The sequence below is a fragment of the Rana temporaria genome, chromosome 3, assembly GCF_905171775.1.
Source record: "Rana temporaria chromosome 3, aRanTem1.1, whole genome shotgun sequence".
Lineage (NCBI taxonomy): Eukaryota > Metazoa > Chordata > Amphibia > Anura > Ranidae > Rana > Rana temporaria.
Genome location: NC_053491.1, coordinates 91157855 through 91175699, shown reverse-complemented (window position 1 = coordinate 91175699; position 17845 = coordinate 91157855). Strand labels below are relative to the sequence as shown.

At 44.4% G+C, this 17845-nt stretch overlaps 2 protein-coding genes across 2 annotated transcripts in view; one reads left to right on the top strand and one right to left on the bottom strand.

The window, feature by feature from the left end:
• The window catches only part of MPI (mannose phosphate isomerase), a 30761-nt gene extending 14476 nt beyond the window's left edge, over positions 1-16285 (bottom strand). The window contains exons 1-3 of the mRNA XM_040342964.1: positions 16205-16285; positions 6138-6265; positions 3203-3403 (exon numbers count right to left, since the gene is read on the bottom strand). Coding sequence (XP_040198898.1) covers positions 3203-3403; positions 6138-6265; positions 16205-16220 — 345 coding nt within the window. The 5' untranslated portion in view covers positions 16221-16285. The remainder of the gene's footprint in view (positions 1-3202; positions 3404-6137; positions 6266-16204) is intronic.
• Positions 16286-16737: 452 nt separating this feature from the next.
• The window catches only part of SCAMP2 (secretory carrier membrane protein 2), a 58544-nt gene continuing 57436 nt past the window's right edge, over positions 16738-17845 (top strand). The window contains exon 1 of the mRNA XM_040342965.1: positions 16738-16903. Within this exon, the coding sequence (XP_040198899.1) occupies positions 16847-16903 (57 nt within the window). The 5' untranslated portion in view covers positions 16738-16846. The remainder of the gene's footprint in view (positions 16904-17845) is intronic.

The following is a 17845-nucleotide window of genomic DNA, read 5'->3' as shown; positions in this document are numbered from 1 at the left end:
CTAGCGGCCAGCGTAAATATGCAGTTAAGATACGACGGCGTAGGAGATTTACGCTGGTCGTATCTTAGACAAATTCTGGCGTATCTGATTCTTTGAATCAGGCGCCAATATACGATGCCTCACACTCAGAGATACAACGGCGTATCTGGAGATAAGCCGTCGTATCTCCTACCTGAATCTGGCCCAGAGTGTGTACTGACCACTCCCCAAAAACATAATTTCCTGCTTGTGTGATTGGCTCACAAATATTGCCAGAAGTCTGCCTAAAATACAAGTCAGATTTCAGGCATCCCTTGCAACAAAAATTTCATTTTTGGAGAGATAAATTCAATAGGAACCCATCTAAAGGGATGCAAGCCCAGCAGATTTAATCATTAGTGTCCTGCAGCGGCACACCTGACAGTTAATTATGAAACCACTCCCATTAGACCCACTCAGTAAAGAGGCACAAACAAACACACAGGGATTTCTTCAGAATAACAAAAGGTAGAAATCTGAAACAAAGGTTGTTATAATCCCTGCATTGTACATAGATCACCCAGAGGGGAATGTTTTTTTTCTCAACAAAAGTGGCGTTACACTTTAACTAGCACAACTACAGCTGCCCATAGATTCATTGTTTTTTTTATTAACAAGAGGGCTGAAAGTAGAAAACTGAATGGATTCCTCCATCTACAAAAGAGGAGGATAGAAGAGCGACAGCAACCACACGGGGAAAGAAAGGAAATTGGTCGGCCGGACATCTTAACCACTAGCCGACCGCGCACCGTCATTATACGGCGGCAGGTCGGCTCTCCTGGGCGAGAGCCCGTAGCTATACGTCCGCTCTCCGAGCGGCCACTAGGGGCGCTTGCGCGCCGCCGGAGGCGCTCGCCCCCGACTCCCGTGCGTGTGCCCGGCGGGCGCGATTGCCGCCGGGCACCCGCGATTGCTCGTTACAGAGCGGGGACCGGGAGCTGTGTGGTCCTGTCAGCAGGGGAAATGCTGATCTGCGGTTCATACAATGTATGAACAGAGGATCAGTGTTTCCCCTAGTGAGGCCACCCCCCCCCCACAGTAAGATAACACACAGGGACATACTTAACCCCTTCCCTGCCCCCTAGTGTTAACCCCTTCACTGCCAGTGGCATTTTTATAGTAATCCAATGCATTTGTATAGCACTGATCGCTATAAAAATGCCAATGGTCCCAAAAATGTGTCAAAAGTGTCCGAAGTGTCCGCCATAATGTCGCAGTACCGAAAAAAAATCGCTGATCGCCGCCATTACTAGTAAAAAAAATATATTAATAAAAATGCCATAAAAATACCCCCTATTTTGTAAACGCTATAACTTTTGCGCAAACCAATCAATAAACGCTTATTGCGATTTTTTTTACGAAAAATATGTAGAAGAATACGTATCGGCCTAAACTAAGGAAAAAATATGTTTTTTTATATATTTTGGGGGGATATTTATTACAGCAAAAAGTAAAAAATATTTTTTTTTTTCAAAATTGTCGCTCTATTTTTGTTTATAGCACAAAAAATAAAAACCGCAGAGGTGATCAAATACCACCAAAAGAAAGCTCTATTTGTGGGAAAAAAAGGACGCCAATTTTGTTTGGGAGCCACGTCGCACGACCGCGCAATTGTCAGTTAAAGCGTCGCAGTCCCGAATCGCAAAAAGTGCTCTGGTCTTTGACCAGCAATATGGTCCGGGGGTTAAGTGGTTAAAGCCACATTTATTGTTGACTTAATAAAATTACATACCACAGATACCACAGAGGGAAACCGCAGACAACATCTAATGTGTGTGTGTGTATATATATATATATATATATATATATGAACAATAACTTAAATAGTTACGTTTTTATTGTATATATATATATATATATATATATATATATATATATATATACCGTATTTATCGGCGTATACCGCGCACCTTTTTGCCCTGAAAATCAGGGCAAAATCGTGGGTGCGCGATATACGCCGATACCCGCTTTCCCGCGCCGAGTTTGAATACTGCACCGGCATATACCGAGCGCAGTACACTCGTGTATAGTCGGGCAGGCTCGGCTCCTCTCGCGCTCACGTCCTGGACGTACAGGACGTGAGCGCGAGAGTAGCCGAGCATTGCCGACTATACGCGAGTGTACTGCGCTCGGTATATGCCGGCGCAGTATTCAAATTCGGCGCGGGAAAGCGAGGATCGATCGGGGAGGACGACACCGGACCCGACAAAGAGGACACACGAAGCCGCAGACGGACCCGACGAGGCCGCAGATGGACGCCGCGCAAGACACCAAAACTGTAAGTACAAAAATATTTTTTTACAGGAATGTCGGGTCCACTTTAGGGGTGCGCGCGATAGGCCGGAGCGCAATACCCTGATAAATACGGTATATATATAGTTATCAATCTGCACACAGCGCTGGATCGATACAGGACTCAGGTAAGTATGGGGGACAACTAGTAAAAGTTTTTTTGCCTTCATGCAGGTAATGTATTAAGGTAAAAAAAAACGTATGACTTTAGAACCACTTAAAAGCCATTATCTCCCCCTGCTGTCAATCAGAGCCAGTGAGGAGGGAGCAGGGGGTTGGGCCGAGCCATGCTCTTTGCGACTATGGACACGCAGAGCCGGCTCGGGACTGAGCTCACACTAGTGCCCCCAAAGCAGCTTGCTATGCAGAGTGAGGAGTCAGAAATGCCAGCAGGGGACCTGAGAAAAGGAGGATCAGGGCTGCTCTGTGCAAATAGTATTGCATATATGATCACTGGATGGAGAGTGCAATGCCAGGCTCCTGAAAACTCTTTCTCCAGCTCTCTGCCCATATGGAGATACAGGGTTTTATTTGTAGAGCTAGAGGAAGTGTCAACAGACTATGAGTGTAATGATCAGAACCCTCATGTTCCAGGTCTGTGAGCACGGTGGCAGATGGGACTTTTAGCGGACCGGATTGGGTCAAAGGTATGCGGGTGTAAACGGACACAAGTCTGTTTACACCCACAGGTCCATAGGGATGAATGGATCGTCAGGCAGACCTGATCGGATCAGTTGTGTGAAGAGAACCCAAGAAAAGCAACCAATTAATGTCTCCCTTTTTATGTTTTTAGGGCAGATAAGAAATTGAGAGGAATAAATCAACATCACAAACAGTTCAGTCTTTTCTTCAATCATAATCCCCCCACCACTCCATGCAGCACCCAACCTACCTTGTCTGGGTGGGCCTGGACAGACAGTGCTAGCCTCACTGACAGCACTTTAAACAGAAAAGGAAGCTGATTGTTAAAAGCTTCTCTGACCTTCGTCCCGAGACAATCCGGGTGAGCAGCAATCCATTGCCCCAGAGTCTTGTGGGCTACACCGCTATGTAGGATTGCAGCGTCACCTTTTGGGTGAGTTCCCATCCATAACTGTTGGAGGAAAATTAGGAAACAAGGCCATTAGTAAAAACATATCAGTTTAGGGTGATATGAGCAGTAAATGTGAAAAAACATTTGTTAAAAAAAAAAAGAAAAAGTGATTAAATTGGACCCAGAACATCCCGCTCAAGCATACAGCACAAGCCTGATATTGTATTTCGACATCTGTCACTTGAATGGGCTGCCCTAGGTGTGACAAATGCCCCAAAGGAGCTCCAAAAACCTTTCTTTGGAGCAGAGCTTGGCTCAGTTTATCACTGCGTGTTTTGACATGTTTGTAGCACATTTGCCATGTAACAAAACATGTGCCTGCTACCTGCGCTTGTGCCAATTATGATTAACCACTTAAGACCCGGACCAAAATGCAGCTAAAGGACCCGGCCAGGTTTTGCGATTCGGCACTGCGTCGCTTTGACAATTGCGCGGTCGTTAATGACAAGGGGGGGTGTAATGGCGCTTGCAACAGGATCTAATTAAAACTAAATACCAATAACGATTTCCATAATGTGAATAAGTTGTCAGGAAAATGTGCTCCACTGGTTCCTGTGTAAAATGTGTTCCACTCTGAATAAAATCATATACCCACCCAACATTAACTGAGTAATGTGGAGAGTAATAAGAGTGGATAAATGATGATAAAAAAGACAAATGTGCCCCGGACCATTTGGCTGTGTAAAGACCAGGCCACTTTTTGAGATTCGGCACCACGTCGCTTTAACTGACAATTGCGCGGTCGTGCGACGTGGCTCCCAAACAAAATTGGTGTCCTTCTTTTCTCACAATTAGAGCTTTCTTTTGGTGGTATTTGATCACCTCTGCGGTTTTTATTTTTTGCGCTATAAACAAAAATAGAGCGTCAATTTTGAAAAAAATGCAATATTTTTTACTTTTTGCTATAATAAATATCCCCAAAAAATATATATAAAAAAAAAACACTTTTTCCTCAGTTTAGGCCGATACGTATTCTTCTACCTATTTTTGGTAAAAAAATCACAATAAGCGTTTATCGGTTGGTTTGCGCAAAATGTATAGCGTTTACAAAATAGGGCAGGGATATGCAATTAGCGGACCTCCAGCTGTTGCAGAACTACGATTCCCATGAGGCATAGCAAGACTCTGGCAGCCACAAGCATAACACCCAGAGTCTGATGCATGATGGGACTTGTAGTTTTGCAACAGCTGGAGGTCCGCTAATTGCATATCCCTGAAATAGGGGATAGTTTTATTGCATTTTTATAAAAAAAATGTTTTACTACTAATGGCGCCTATCAGCGAATTTTTTCGTGACTGCGACATTGTAGCGGATACTTCGGACAATTTTGACACATTTTTGGGACCATTGTAATTTTCACAGCAAAAAATGCACTTAAAATGCATTGTTTATTGTGAAAATGACAGTTGCAGTTTTGGAGTTAACCACAGGGGGCGCTGATGGGGTTATGTGTGACCTCATGTGTGTTTACAACTGTAGGGGGGTGTGGCTGTAGGTGTGACGTCATCGATTGTGGATCCCTATAAAAGAGATCACACGATCGATGACGCAGCCACAGTGAAGAACGGGGAAGCCGTGTTTACATACAGCTCTCCCCATTCTTCAGCTCCGGGGACCGATCGCGGGACTCCAGCGGCGATCGGGTCCGCGGGTCCCGGAGCTTCGGACCGGGTCGTGGGCGCGCGCCAGCGACCCACGGCTGGACAATAGCACAGCACGTACCTGTACGTGCATGTGCCCAGCCGTGCCATTCTGCCGACGTATATGTGCAGGAGGCGGTCCCTAAGTGGTTAAAGTGATTGTAAAGGCTGTTTATTTATTTTTAATAATAAACATGTTATACTAAGAGCCGCTTCACACAGGGGCGACCTGGGATCCGACTTGAAGTTGCCCCAAGTCGTCCCAAGTTGTGTGGTTGAGAAAATCAATGGAAGTGAATGGAGCCGTCTTAATGTACACTACTGGGTTAGATCCGACAGGCGTACGCCTTCGGATCTAAGATGCAATTCTTCGGGGTCCACTGGGTGGCGTTCCCGTCGTAATCCGCGTCGAGTATGCAAATTCGCTTTTTCCGACGATCCACGAACGTACGAGCGGCCGTCGCATTCTTTTATGTCGTCTCTAGTCGGCTTTTTCCGGCGTATAGTTAAAGCTGCTGTTTCGTGGCGTATAGTTAAACCTGCTATGTTAAGTATGGCCATCGTTCCCGCGTTTAATTTGAATATTTTTTTTCCGTTTGCGTAAGTCGTCCGTGAATCGGGATGGACGTAATTTACGTCCACATCAAAACCAATGACGTCCTTGCGACGTCATTTATCGCAAGGCACGGCGGGAAATTTAGGGACGGCGCATGTGCAGTTCGTTCGGCGCGGGGACGCGCTTCATTTAAATGAAACACGCCCCCCTACTCGCCGATTTGAATTAGGCGCCGTTACGCCACGAGAGATACACTACGCCGCCGTAACTTACGGCGCGAATTCTTCCAGGATTCAAAACAAAAAAAGTAAGTTACGACGGCGTAGCGTATCTCAGATACGCTGCGCCGGGGCAGATCTTTTTGGATCTGCCCCTAAGTGTCAGGAACAATGCAAAACAATATAAACTGGGACTGATGCATTTTTATTTCTATAAAATCAAATGAAAAATAAAAAATAAATAAAACAGTGCCTCCTATGAATCGATATTAATTAATACAACATTTTTTAGCCCAATATGTCCATTTATGAAGAATACCTCTGCATATGGCTTGGTAGGCTCTATCTGACGTTTGGGGTCACCACTAGCCCACAACCGAGCCACCTCGCTGCTGCTGCCCAGCTTTCCCCATGCATAGTCTTGTATTGCACAAGAAAGAAGAAACACTGAAAAAAAAAAGGAAGGAGAAAAGATTACAAACACAAGCAATAGGAAGTAAATAACCGTTACCCAGCTAGGCTACAAAGTAATCCTCACCATCTATTCCACTTTGCACATTGTACAAGGCGGAAATCATTAATATTTGCAGTAAAAAGTGAGGCTTTGGCTGGATATTTTATAAAATATGATCCATGCAGTACGTTGGGCTATTGTGTTAACTATTTGAAGTACATTAGCACAATTATCGTTACCAACAGGGCTTTTTTTCTCAGACAATAGGTGCAGGAACTCCCCCTTTCCGAGTCACCCCTTTTCTCCGCCCCCTACCCACCTCCCAGCACTGCCCCTTTTAGACAATATAGAACCAAGTATCATTTTGTGGTGCTAAGTGATTTATATGGAATTTGGTAATGATATCAAGAAAAGCAGTAAAATAGATCCCCTGCAGCCAGCAACAAAAGATCCCCCTAACAACAATGGGCCACCCACAACATAATTTCCCCGCCAGCAACAATTGACTCACGGCAGCATCAACAGATCTCCGTACAGCCAGCATTAATAGACTCTCTGGCTGCCATCAACAATAGACCCCTCCCCCAACAGTAGATCTCTTTCAGCAACAACTGACCCCCCCAGCAACATAAGACCCCCTAGAAACAATAGGTCCCCCACCAGCAACAATAGACCCCCCTGCAAAAATAGTTCCACAGCAGTGAGCATCAATACCCTGCAGCACACCCCAGCATCCCTTGCTATTACATACAGTCAGTTCAAAAGGTGCCGGAACTGCGTTCCCCTGCGTTCACGCTGAAAAAAAGCCCTGGTTACCAACCAGTGGCACCTGTACTCCCAAGAAGTACTTTTGCCAGGCTCAAGGGTCACGTATTCCTATCTAGATATATCCAATATAAACTGTATGTAAATCCCAGCATTGAAATTCTCTTCTTTTAATGATAGTACTGAAAATGTTCTGTATTTGTTTAATAATTGCAAAAAAATAAAAAATTAAATTGCTTGATACTGTCAGAAATGTAAAGTAGTCCTGTTGGTCCTGCCAAAAACCCAGTAAACCTCGAACTTCCTATGCTCTCTGCCTTTGCTGACTGTTATCATTAAAAGTGGAACTTTAGTCAGAAAATTGGTGTCCCTACTCTCTTCTCTCTGCAGCAAGCAACTAATGCCGCGATCATTTTTCGGTATGAAAAAAAACGATGTTTTCGGCATGTAGAAAAAACGACGTTTCCAACTTCATCATTAAAACGACGTTGCACACATCGTTTTTAAAAAATGCTCTAGCAAAGCGCGGTGATGTAAAACACGTACGACGGCACTATAAAGGGGAAGTTCCATGAAGATGACGCCACCCTTGGGGCTGCTTTAGCTGATTCCTTGTTAGTAAAAGACGATTTGCGCTTTTCTGTCTGTTACAGCGTGATGAATTTGCTTATTCCATTATGAACGGTAGTTTTACCAGAACGAGTGCTCCCGTCTCATAACTTGCTTCTGAGCATGCGCGGGTTTTTAACGTCGTTTTAGCCCACACACGATCATTTTTTACAACCCGAAAAACGACATTGTTTAAAACGTCGTTAAAAAATGCAGCATGTTTGAAAAAAATAATTGTCGTTTTTCAGAACCCGAAAAATTATGTGAAGCCCACACACGATCATTTTAAGTGACATTTTTTTAAAACAACATTTTTTTCATGCCGAAAAATGATTGTGTGTACGCGGCATAAGTCTCAGCATCAGTAGGCAGCTGCCGCTCCCTTCACACATAGTGTCAGAGGCACAGCGGCGACGGGGGACTGTGTCTCTGTCCCGACTCAGAATGAATGGAAGCAAGCAAACATTCAATGAGGGGCGCTGGTAGGCTGCATTTGATGGCTACTAGTAGGCTGCATTTGATAGGCGCTGGTGGGCTGCATTTGATGGGCGCTGGTGGGCTGAATTTGATGGGCACTGGTAGGCTGAATTTGATGGGCGCTGGTAGGCTGCATTTGATGGGCGCTGGTGGGCTGCATTTGATGGGCGCTGGTGGGCTGCATTTGATGGGCGCTGGTGGGCTGCATTTGATGGGCGCTGGTGGGCTGCATTTGATGGGCGCTGGTAGGCTGCATTTGATGGGCGCTGGTAGGCTGAATTTGATGGGCGCTGGTGGGCTGCATTTGATGGGCGCTGGTGGGCTGCATTTGATGGGCGCTGGTAGGCTGAATTTGATGGGCGCTGGTGGGCTGCATTTGATGGGCGCTGGTAGGCTGAATTTGATGGGTGCTTCATTAAAAAGGTGGGGTAAACATGGCAAGGGCAAAGAGGGTGGAGCCAAAATGAGGTTTCGCCAAGGGGAAGCCGATGGACGGATCAGCTTTGACTGCCGACATCGCGGGATACCTGGACAGGTAAGTGTTATATTAAAAGTCAGCAGTTACAGTATTTGTAGCTTCTGACTTTTAATCCCCCCCAAACACCAAATCTTAGAAATAGGCTTGGTCCTTAAGTGGTTAAAAGTAAATAAAGATTATATTATTAGGGATGCTACCTCTACCTCTGAAGGTTTTTCAATGTGTCTTTCTCTGAAATGTCGTGTGTGTATATATAGACAGAAATAGCCATTTGTTTCAGGTTAAACTGAGTTGCAGTCAGTTGGGTGTGAAATACATCACTGCCATGGCATAGTGTGGAAGTGATGAGTCTCCAGAACTTTCCACTGAATATACAGAGAAATCAGAGGATGCAGCAGATTGAGAATTGATTTATTTGTATGTAATATTTCTTGACTTTGTCATTCAAAGATGTGCCATTTATTTCAAAACGCACATCATTAAGGGCCCATTCACTCTGTTACACTGCGATAAGTTGTGATGCATTAAGAAAAACTATTCATTTAAAAAAAAAAAAACTCACACGCCATGTTTGGCAACGCACCCCAGTGCACTTTAGTACATTGCTCTTCTGATGGCAAGTGCGTTAGGGTGCCCTCCAGAATAAATGGCACCGCATCGCACCAACATGCGTGACGTTACTGTTCTGTCTTAGTGGAAATGGGCCCTAGGGCCTCATTCACATGGGTGCTGAGGCCTGTATGTAGTCCATGAATGAGTCATGTGTTAACCACCAGAAGATTTACCCCCCCCCCCTTCATGACCAGGTAATTTTTTGTGATACGGCACTGCGTTACTTGAACTGAAAAATGCGTGGTCGTGCGATGCTGTACCCAAATAAAATTGATGCCACCCCCCCACAAATAGAGCTTTCTTTTGGTGGTATTTGATCACCTGTGCGGTTTTCATTTTTTGCGCTATAAACAAAAAAAGACCGATAATTTTGAAAAAATAAAACAATATTTTTTACTTTCTGCTATAAAACATACCCAATAATAAAAAAATGTAAAGTCAAATTTTTTCATAAGTTTAGGCCAATATGCATTCTGCTACATATATTTGGTAAAAAAAAATCCCAATAAGCATATATTGATTGATTTGCGCAACAGTTATAGCGTCTACAGACTATGGGATATTTTTATTTATTTTTACTAGTAATGGCGATGATCAGAGACTTAGCGGGACTGCGATATTGCGGCAAACTAAGCGGACACCTAACTGACACTTTTTAGGGACCAGTGACACTAATACAGTGACCAGTACTAAAAAATATACACTGTACTAATGACACTGGCTAGGAAGGGGTTAGCATCGGGGGCAATCAAAGGGTTAATTGTGTGCCTAGCCAGCGCTTTCTGAAGCTGGGATCACATTTAAGAAGGATCCGTCGCACAGCAGGGGTCCGGTGCATGCTGGTTTACTGGTTCAGGTCCGATTTCAGCCCAAATTTTAAACTCAAAAGGACCAAAAAAGGCACACGTTTTTCCTGTAAAACGCACCAGACCTGCTGCGGAGATATGGGAACTGGCTCCATAGAGAGCCAGTCACATTCTCCTGCTATGCAATTTGGATGCGGAGGAAACCCACATCCAATTTGCATAGGTGTGAACCCAGCCACTGTGTGAGCCCCTTCCTCCTGCTGGTGATCGCTCTATATAAAGATCTATACAGAAGAATAAAGAGCCCCTTCGTCCTACTGGTGATCCCTTTATATAAAGCTCTACATTGGGGATTCAGGACCTCCTTCCTCCTGCTGGTGATCGCTCTATATAAATACCTACATAGGGGAATCAGGACCTCCTTCTTATGCTGGTGATCCCTCCATATAAAGATCTAAATAGGGCAATCAGGACCTCTTTTCTACTGTTGGTGATCCCTCTATATTAAAATTGATAAAGAGGAATCAGGACCTCCTTCCTCCTGCTGGTGCTCCCTCCATATAAAGATCTACATAGGGCAATCAGGACCTCCTTCCTCCTGCTGGTGATCCCGCTATATAAAGATCTACATAGGCAATCAGGACCTCCTTCCTCCTGCTGGTGATCCCGCTATATAAAGATCTACATATGGCAATCAGGACCTTCTTCCTCCTACAGGTGATCCCGCTATATAAAGATCTACATAGGGCAATCAGGACCTCCTTCCTCCTGCTGGTGATCGCTCTATATAAAGATCTATGTAGGGCAATTAGGACCTCCTTCCTCCTGCTGGTGATCGCTCTATATAAAGATCTACATGGGGCAATCAGGACCTCCTTCCTCCTGCTGGTGATCCCTCTATATAAAAAACAATAAAGAGGAATCAGAACCTCCTTTCTACTGCTGGTGATCCCGCTATATAAAAATCGATATAGGGGGAATCAGGATGTCCTTCCTCCTGCTGGTGCTCCCTCCATATAAAGATCTACATAGGGCAATCAGGACCTCCTTCCTCCTGCTGGTAATCGCTCTATATAAAGATCTACATAGGGCAATCAGGACCTCCTTCCTCCTGCTGGTGATCGCTCTATATAAAGATCTACATAGGGCAATAAGGACCTCCTTCCTCCTGCTGGTGATCCCTCTATATAAAGATCTACATAGGGGAATCAGGACCTCCTTCATACTGCTGGTGATCCCTCTATATAAAGATCTATATAGGAGAATCAGAAACCTCCTTTTTCTGCTGGTGATCCCTCTATAAAGATCAGAATATTAGGGAATTGAAAGCTCCTTCCTCCTGCTTGTGATCCCTCTAATGATAACTAAGGATCTACAGTATAAAGGGGCTTCCTGCTGCTGGTAATCCCTGTAGTGATGCACCCCAGAATTATGTTTGCTTTCCCTGCTGTCTGGCCACACCGTTTGCTCATTTTGCAATCATCTGAATTAAGCACCCCCAAATCGTTTTCCTCTGTAGTTTTGGCCAACACTGTACCCCCAAAACTGTACTCTATTTTCAAAGGTACGTCACATAGGTAATGTTTCTGACTGGTGGTCTGCAATGGGTGGCTTTGTCAGCAGCGCCTGACCTGTGGTTAGCAGGCATTTAGGAGGCAAAATGCCACCTCCTACAAACCTGTTTGAATAGGGATTTCGCACTGAAAATGATTGGGTGTTGTGGCGCAGTCCTATTCAATTCTATTGAATGCATTGGCAGGTGGTATTGACTGCTGAACACAATGTGCCCTACTTCTTTTTACTGTTCTGCAACACTGCTGAGGAACATTAAAAACGCTTTGTTACATTAACAATTACATGTCCATGTAAAGGGGACCTATCAGAAGATTATTTTCCCTTAGATGCATTATTTTGAATTTAGAAACGTTTTCCAATGAAAAGCATCCTATGAATGGAGGATGGACAGATGTATGAAAGATCAACCTCCTCCATTCATAAAACACTTTTCATTGCAAAAACAGACCGTTCTATGAATGGAGGAGGGGGCAGAAAGGGCGGGCATAGTTGGCACTTTCGATGAGTGCCTGGGACTAGTGGAATCGCAGCAGTAGAAGATCACTGCTGCACGGGTATATGGGAAGGGGAACACGATTTCAAGAAAGCTCATCCACTAGCTCCTGGGACACTGGTCATTCATGTAATAAACAGCAAAAGAACTCTGCGCTTGGTGTGAATTATACAGTAACAAAAAAGAGACAGTGGCACTCTAAAAAGTGTTGAAATACTAATACCCAAAATAAATAAACATAAAGCACAGCTGTGCAATGGCAAAAACATGAAACATCAAGGTGGGCGCTGCTGATGTTGCTCCCTCAAGGCCGTCCCCTGTAGACAAAACACGTCAGTGTGCGGCCTGGTAAAGACATCATCATGCACGCTTTCGAGCAGCAAGCTTTGGTTGTGTTTTGCTGTTTGTTGCCTACATCCTAGTGAGTATGTTTTTATTTATAACTACTTGACCTCAGGAAGCTTTACCTCCCATTATGACCCGGCAATTTTTTGCAATATGGCACTGCGTTACTTTAAATGACAATTGCGCGGTCATGCAACACTGTACCCAAATACAATTTATGTCATTTCCTCACAAATAGAGCTTTCTTTTGGTGGGATTTGATCAACACTGTGATTTCAATTTTATTTGCGCTATAAACAAAAAAAGACTAACAATTTTGAAATATATATATATATATATATAAAACATATTCTATATAAAAAAAATTTAAATGAAATTTCTTCATACATTTAGGCCAATATGTATTGTGTTACATATTTTTGGTAAAATAAAATCCCAATAAGTGTATATTGATTGGCTTGCGCAAAAGTTAGAGTCTATAAACTATGATATATATATATATATATATATATATATATCGTAGTTTATAGACTCTAACTTTTATATATATATATATATATATATATATATATACTAGAATTTTTTTTACTAGTAATGGAGGCAATCAGCAACTCATATTGGGACTGAGATATTGTGGCTAATGCCGCGTACACACGATCATTTTTCGGCATGAAAAAAAACCCGAAGTTTTTCGGCATGTAGAAAAAACAACGTTTTTCCAACTTCATCATTAAAACGACATTGCCCACACACCATCGTTTAAAAAAAAATGCTCTAGCAAAGCGCGGTGATGTACAACACGTATGACGACACTGTAAAGGGGAAGTTCCATGCAGATGATGCCACCCTTGGGGCTGCTTTAGCTGATTCAGTGTTAGTAAAAGACAATTCGCGCTTTTCTGTCTGTTACAGCGTGATAATTGTGCTTACTCCATTATGAATGGTAGTTTTACCTGAACGAGCGCTCCCGTCTCATAACTCGCTTCTGAGCATGCGCGGGTCTAAAACGTCGTTTTAGTGCACACGTGATCATTTTTTACAACCCGAAAAACGACATTTTAAAAAACAACGTTAAAAAATGCAGCATGTTCGAATTTTTTTTTGTCGTTTTTCAGAAGCCGAAAACCGATGTGAAGCCCACACTTGATCATTTTATGCCAAAAAACGACCGTGTGTACGCGGCATAAGAGTTTCAATTCGTATGCAATCAGGCAGGCCCTTGCACTACATCGTTTTGGTAAATCTGAAGAGAAAATCCTGCAGGAAAACTGATAGTGTGTATGGGGCTTTACTGACACTAATACAGTGATCAATGCTAAATCATGCAGTTCCTGTACTAATGACAAAGGGTTAACTGTGTGCGTAGCCAGTGTTTTTGTGTACTGTGTTTGGATGATTTTACTAAGGGAAGTAAGTGATGGATTTTCTTCCTATGCCTTGCAGGGGAAGAAAATCCATCACTTTCCCCATCAGAACGAAAATCTGCCTTGTTTACATAGGCATAGCTCCACCCTGTGTCTCTTCCACACATTCGGTGGGTGCTGGCAGACATCCATTGACCAGCACCCACTGATCGGCTTCTGATATAACAAATCACAGCAGGAGTGGCACACATGCGCCCCCTACATGGCAGTACAGAATCACGTGTGTATTTATAAATATATATATACACGTGATTCTGCACAGAGCAGCCGCCCTGTTATTTAGAAAATAATGCACTTTAGTCCTTTGTATTTCCTCCTTGGATTTTGCGGCTACATTTGTGTGTAAGCGGAGGCCCACTGGCAAACATATTTTTAAAGGGACCATACACTCTATTTACCTGCAACTGATATCCCAGTTTGGAGCCCTGGAAGGTTGATCTGATCGGTTTCCTGGAGGATCTAATGTTCTGGAGACATGATTTGTGTTCACAAGTGCATATGACCTCAGTATTCCTGATACGGAGCTGGAGTGTCAGTGTTGGTGCTGGGTCATGCATCACATGGTGTATAATTATCCCATGTAGATGATATAATAGCACTTTTGGTCACATCACATAAGGACGTGTTGGACAAATATGTTTTGTCTCTAATTCATTCACCTTGGTGTTTAATTTTTATTTAGATAGCACAGCTGTTCTTTACATTTTTTATCAATGTAAGTACCATCCTTGAAAGATCTGTGACAGCAGCTTCCATGCTGCTCTGATTGGGAAGATCATCTCTGTAATATACATTACTACCCCCCCTGCACTTTTTTATTCTTATACATGGAGCAATAATCATTCTGAGAGGAGGTCTTTTGCCACTTACAAAGTCCCACTTCTAGATCTTGTTGTTTTCTAATGATTAGAATTAAAGAATACAGTAAAACCTTGGATTGCGAGCATAATTTGTTCCGGAAGCATGCTTGTAATCCAAAGCACTTGTATATCAAAGCAAATTTTCCCATAAGAAATAATGGAAACTCAAATGATTCGTTCCACAACCATTTATTCATAAGTGCTTCCCTTTATAGTCCATATAAAAAGATTATAGCAATGTGATAGGTTGTGCAACCATAAAATGTCCATCTAAAAAGGGGATTAGAAGCAAAATCCAGCTGGAGCTACAGAGTATAAAAGAAAAGAGAGGCGCCTCTAAGTGTAACAATAAGTTGCCAAATGTTGTACCTTCATTAAATGCAACCATATTGCTACACTTAAGGCCCGTACACACGGTCGGACTTTCGTCCAACAAACTGCAAAATCTGCAAGTTTTCACATTTGTCCGACCGTGTGTACGCTCCATCGGACCAACTTTTTCGGGTTTCGTCGGATAAAAAGTTCGGTCTGCAAACGGACAAACTTTACGACAACAAAAGTCCGATGGTGCAAAGTCCGACCGTGTGTACAGAAAAGCCATCGGACTTTTGTCCGAAGTACAAACACGCATGCCCAGAACCAAAATCAACCAACAATAGCAGAAGTCAACCAAAGGGTGGCGATAAAGAGCAGAAAAGACATGTGATGTTGGGAAAGTTTTAGAAAAGTTTGCAAAAAAGTCCGAGCGTGTGTATGCTATGGGTGTGACCGGACAACTCACTTCGGACAAAAATCCAAGGGAAAGTTTGTCGGCTTTCCGACCGTGTGTACGAGGCTGTAGAGGCTGCTCTCTTCTCTTTTATACTCTGTTGTGACATGACACTACAAGTCAAAATGTATTAAAAAATTTAGCTTGTTTTGCAAAACGCTCTCAAACCAAGGTTTTACTGTAATTCTAATTAAAATAATAGATTAAAATCGAATCTATATAAAATATATGAGTTTCACTTTTTGAATTGAATTACTGAATTAAATTAACTTTTTGAAGATATTTTCGTTTTTTTGAGATGCACCTGTTCTAATAAACAGAAATATTTATTTATTTATAATTCTGTCAACTATTTATACTCTAATTCTTGAGAGGCGGTGTATAAACGGGGGCGGCTGGTAGGGGCCCCAGAGCATTACTTATCTCAGGGGCCCATGATTTATGCGGATGTCGCTGTGCATGGGGACTGATATAACGAATACTCCAAGAGATGGAACATTACATCAGGACATGAAAAGTGTCCATCATCTGACCTAATGTATGATAAGAAGGGATGAGATGTATACAATGTAATGATTGTGTGAAGCTGTCATATATTGATGACATTTAGCAGTGATAAGCCCCGCCCCCGCCTGTCATTTATCCTCCAATCATTATGGGGAATAGTTGCCCCCCATCACCCATGTATGTGGTGTGTGCTCCCCGTGTCCTCTGCTCACCTCTGTCTTCAGCCATGTCCAGGACCCCTCTGTACACCCCACGCCCCCCTCCATGTGTCAGGACACACCCCCGAGCACAGCATGCCGGGAGATGTAGTTTTCTCCAGGAAGAATGACGCGGCTACAGTAGCGCACTCTATAGAGTAGACGCGTGTATGGGCGGAAGTGTACAGTACATGGCAGTCTAATGTCAGGACATAATCTATATGGAGATCATTGTACAGCTTCCGATTCTAGCTGTATGTACAGGAAATTGGGTCACGTGTCCAGCACAGGTCGGGTGACACGGGGACTCTGACGTCAGCGAGCCTCGCCTGTACAGCGCCTTACCTGGCCGCACAACTAGGCAATAACCCCGCCCAATGGCAACGGGCACGCCCCCGTCTTTTAGCAGCTTAGAGACGCTTGTCAGTCATAGCCCCGCCCCCTCGCCCAGGGGCGAGTCAACTGATTGGACGGCCTATTGCGTCTTTCGCTGTCTGTCCCAGCCTACTGCGTGGCCATTGGCGACTGTCCCACACCCAGTAGTCGCTGGCCCCGCCCTCCAGAGGCTGCCCCGTCACATCCAGGAAGGATCCTGTGCGAGGAGGAGTTCTCGGCTGGAGGTTCCAGCTAGACACTTTGACCCAAGCTGCGGCAACCATGGCCGGCTACGATACCAATCCCTTCGCCGACCCGGTGGACGTGAATCCTTTCCAGGTAATGGGGAGAGATGTGACTGGGCTGGAAGGCCCTGGAGGAGGGAAGCTGCCTGACAACTGTGACTGAGCACCGGCCAGAGCTAACCTGACGGCCAGTGCGAACTTCCCAACCAATCAGAGAGCGAGGAGAGGGGCCCTACAGAACAGGTGGAAGGGGGCGGGGCCAGCGATCACATGACTCTGGACAGTGTGTGAACATTGGCTGGCAGCCTCACCTGTGATTGGTGTGTGGGAGCTGCTATAGGACCATTGTCACCTGGACATCCCACCTGTGACACCCTCCCCTCCCCCACACTCGCTCATCTGTATTATGGAGTAGTGACCCCCCCCCCCCCCACCCAACTGGTCTATAGTATAATGCAGTGACAACCCCCCCCCCCCCCCACTGATATGTATTACAAAGAAGCCCCCCTAGTGATCTGTATTATAATGCAGTGACCCCCACCCCAGTGATCTGTTATAAAGCAGTGCGACCCCCCCCACCGCTGATTGTATTATTATGCAATGCCCCCCCCCCCCTTCTGATCTGTTTTATAATGAACCCCCCCCCCCTTCTAGTGATCTGTTATAAAGCAGTGCGACCCCCCATGGCTGATCTGTATTATTATGCAGTGCCCCCCCAGTGATCTGTATTATAATGGCCCCCCCCCCCAGTGTTCTGTATTATGATGCAGTCACCCCCCCAAGTCATCTGTTATAAAGTAGTGCGACACCCCCCCCCCTGCTGATCTGTATTACAATGCTTCCCCCCCCCCCCCCCTCAGTGATCTCTATTATAATGCCGACCCCCCCCCCCCCCAAGTGATCTGTATTATAAAGCCCCCCCCCCCCCCCCGTGATCTGTCATAAAGCAGTGCGACCCCCCCTGCTGTTCTTTATTATTATGCAGTGACACCCTCCCCGCTAATCTGTATTATAATGCTCCCCACCCCCCCCATGT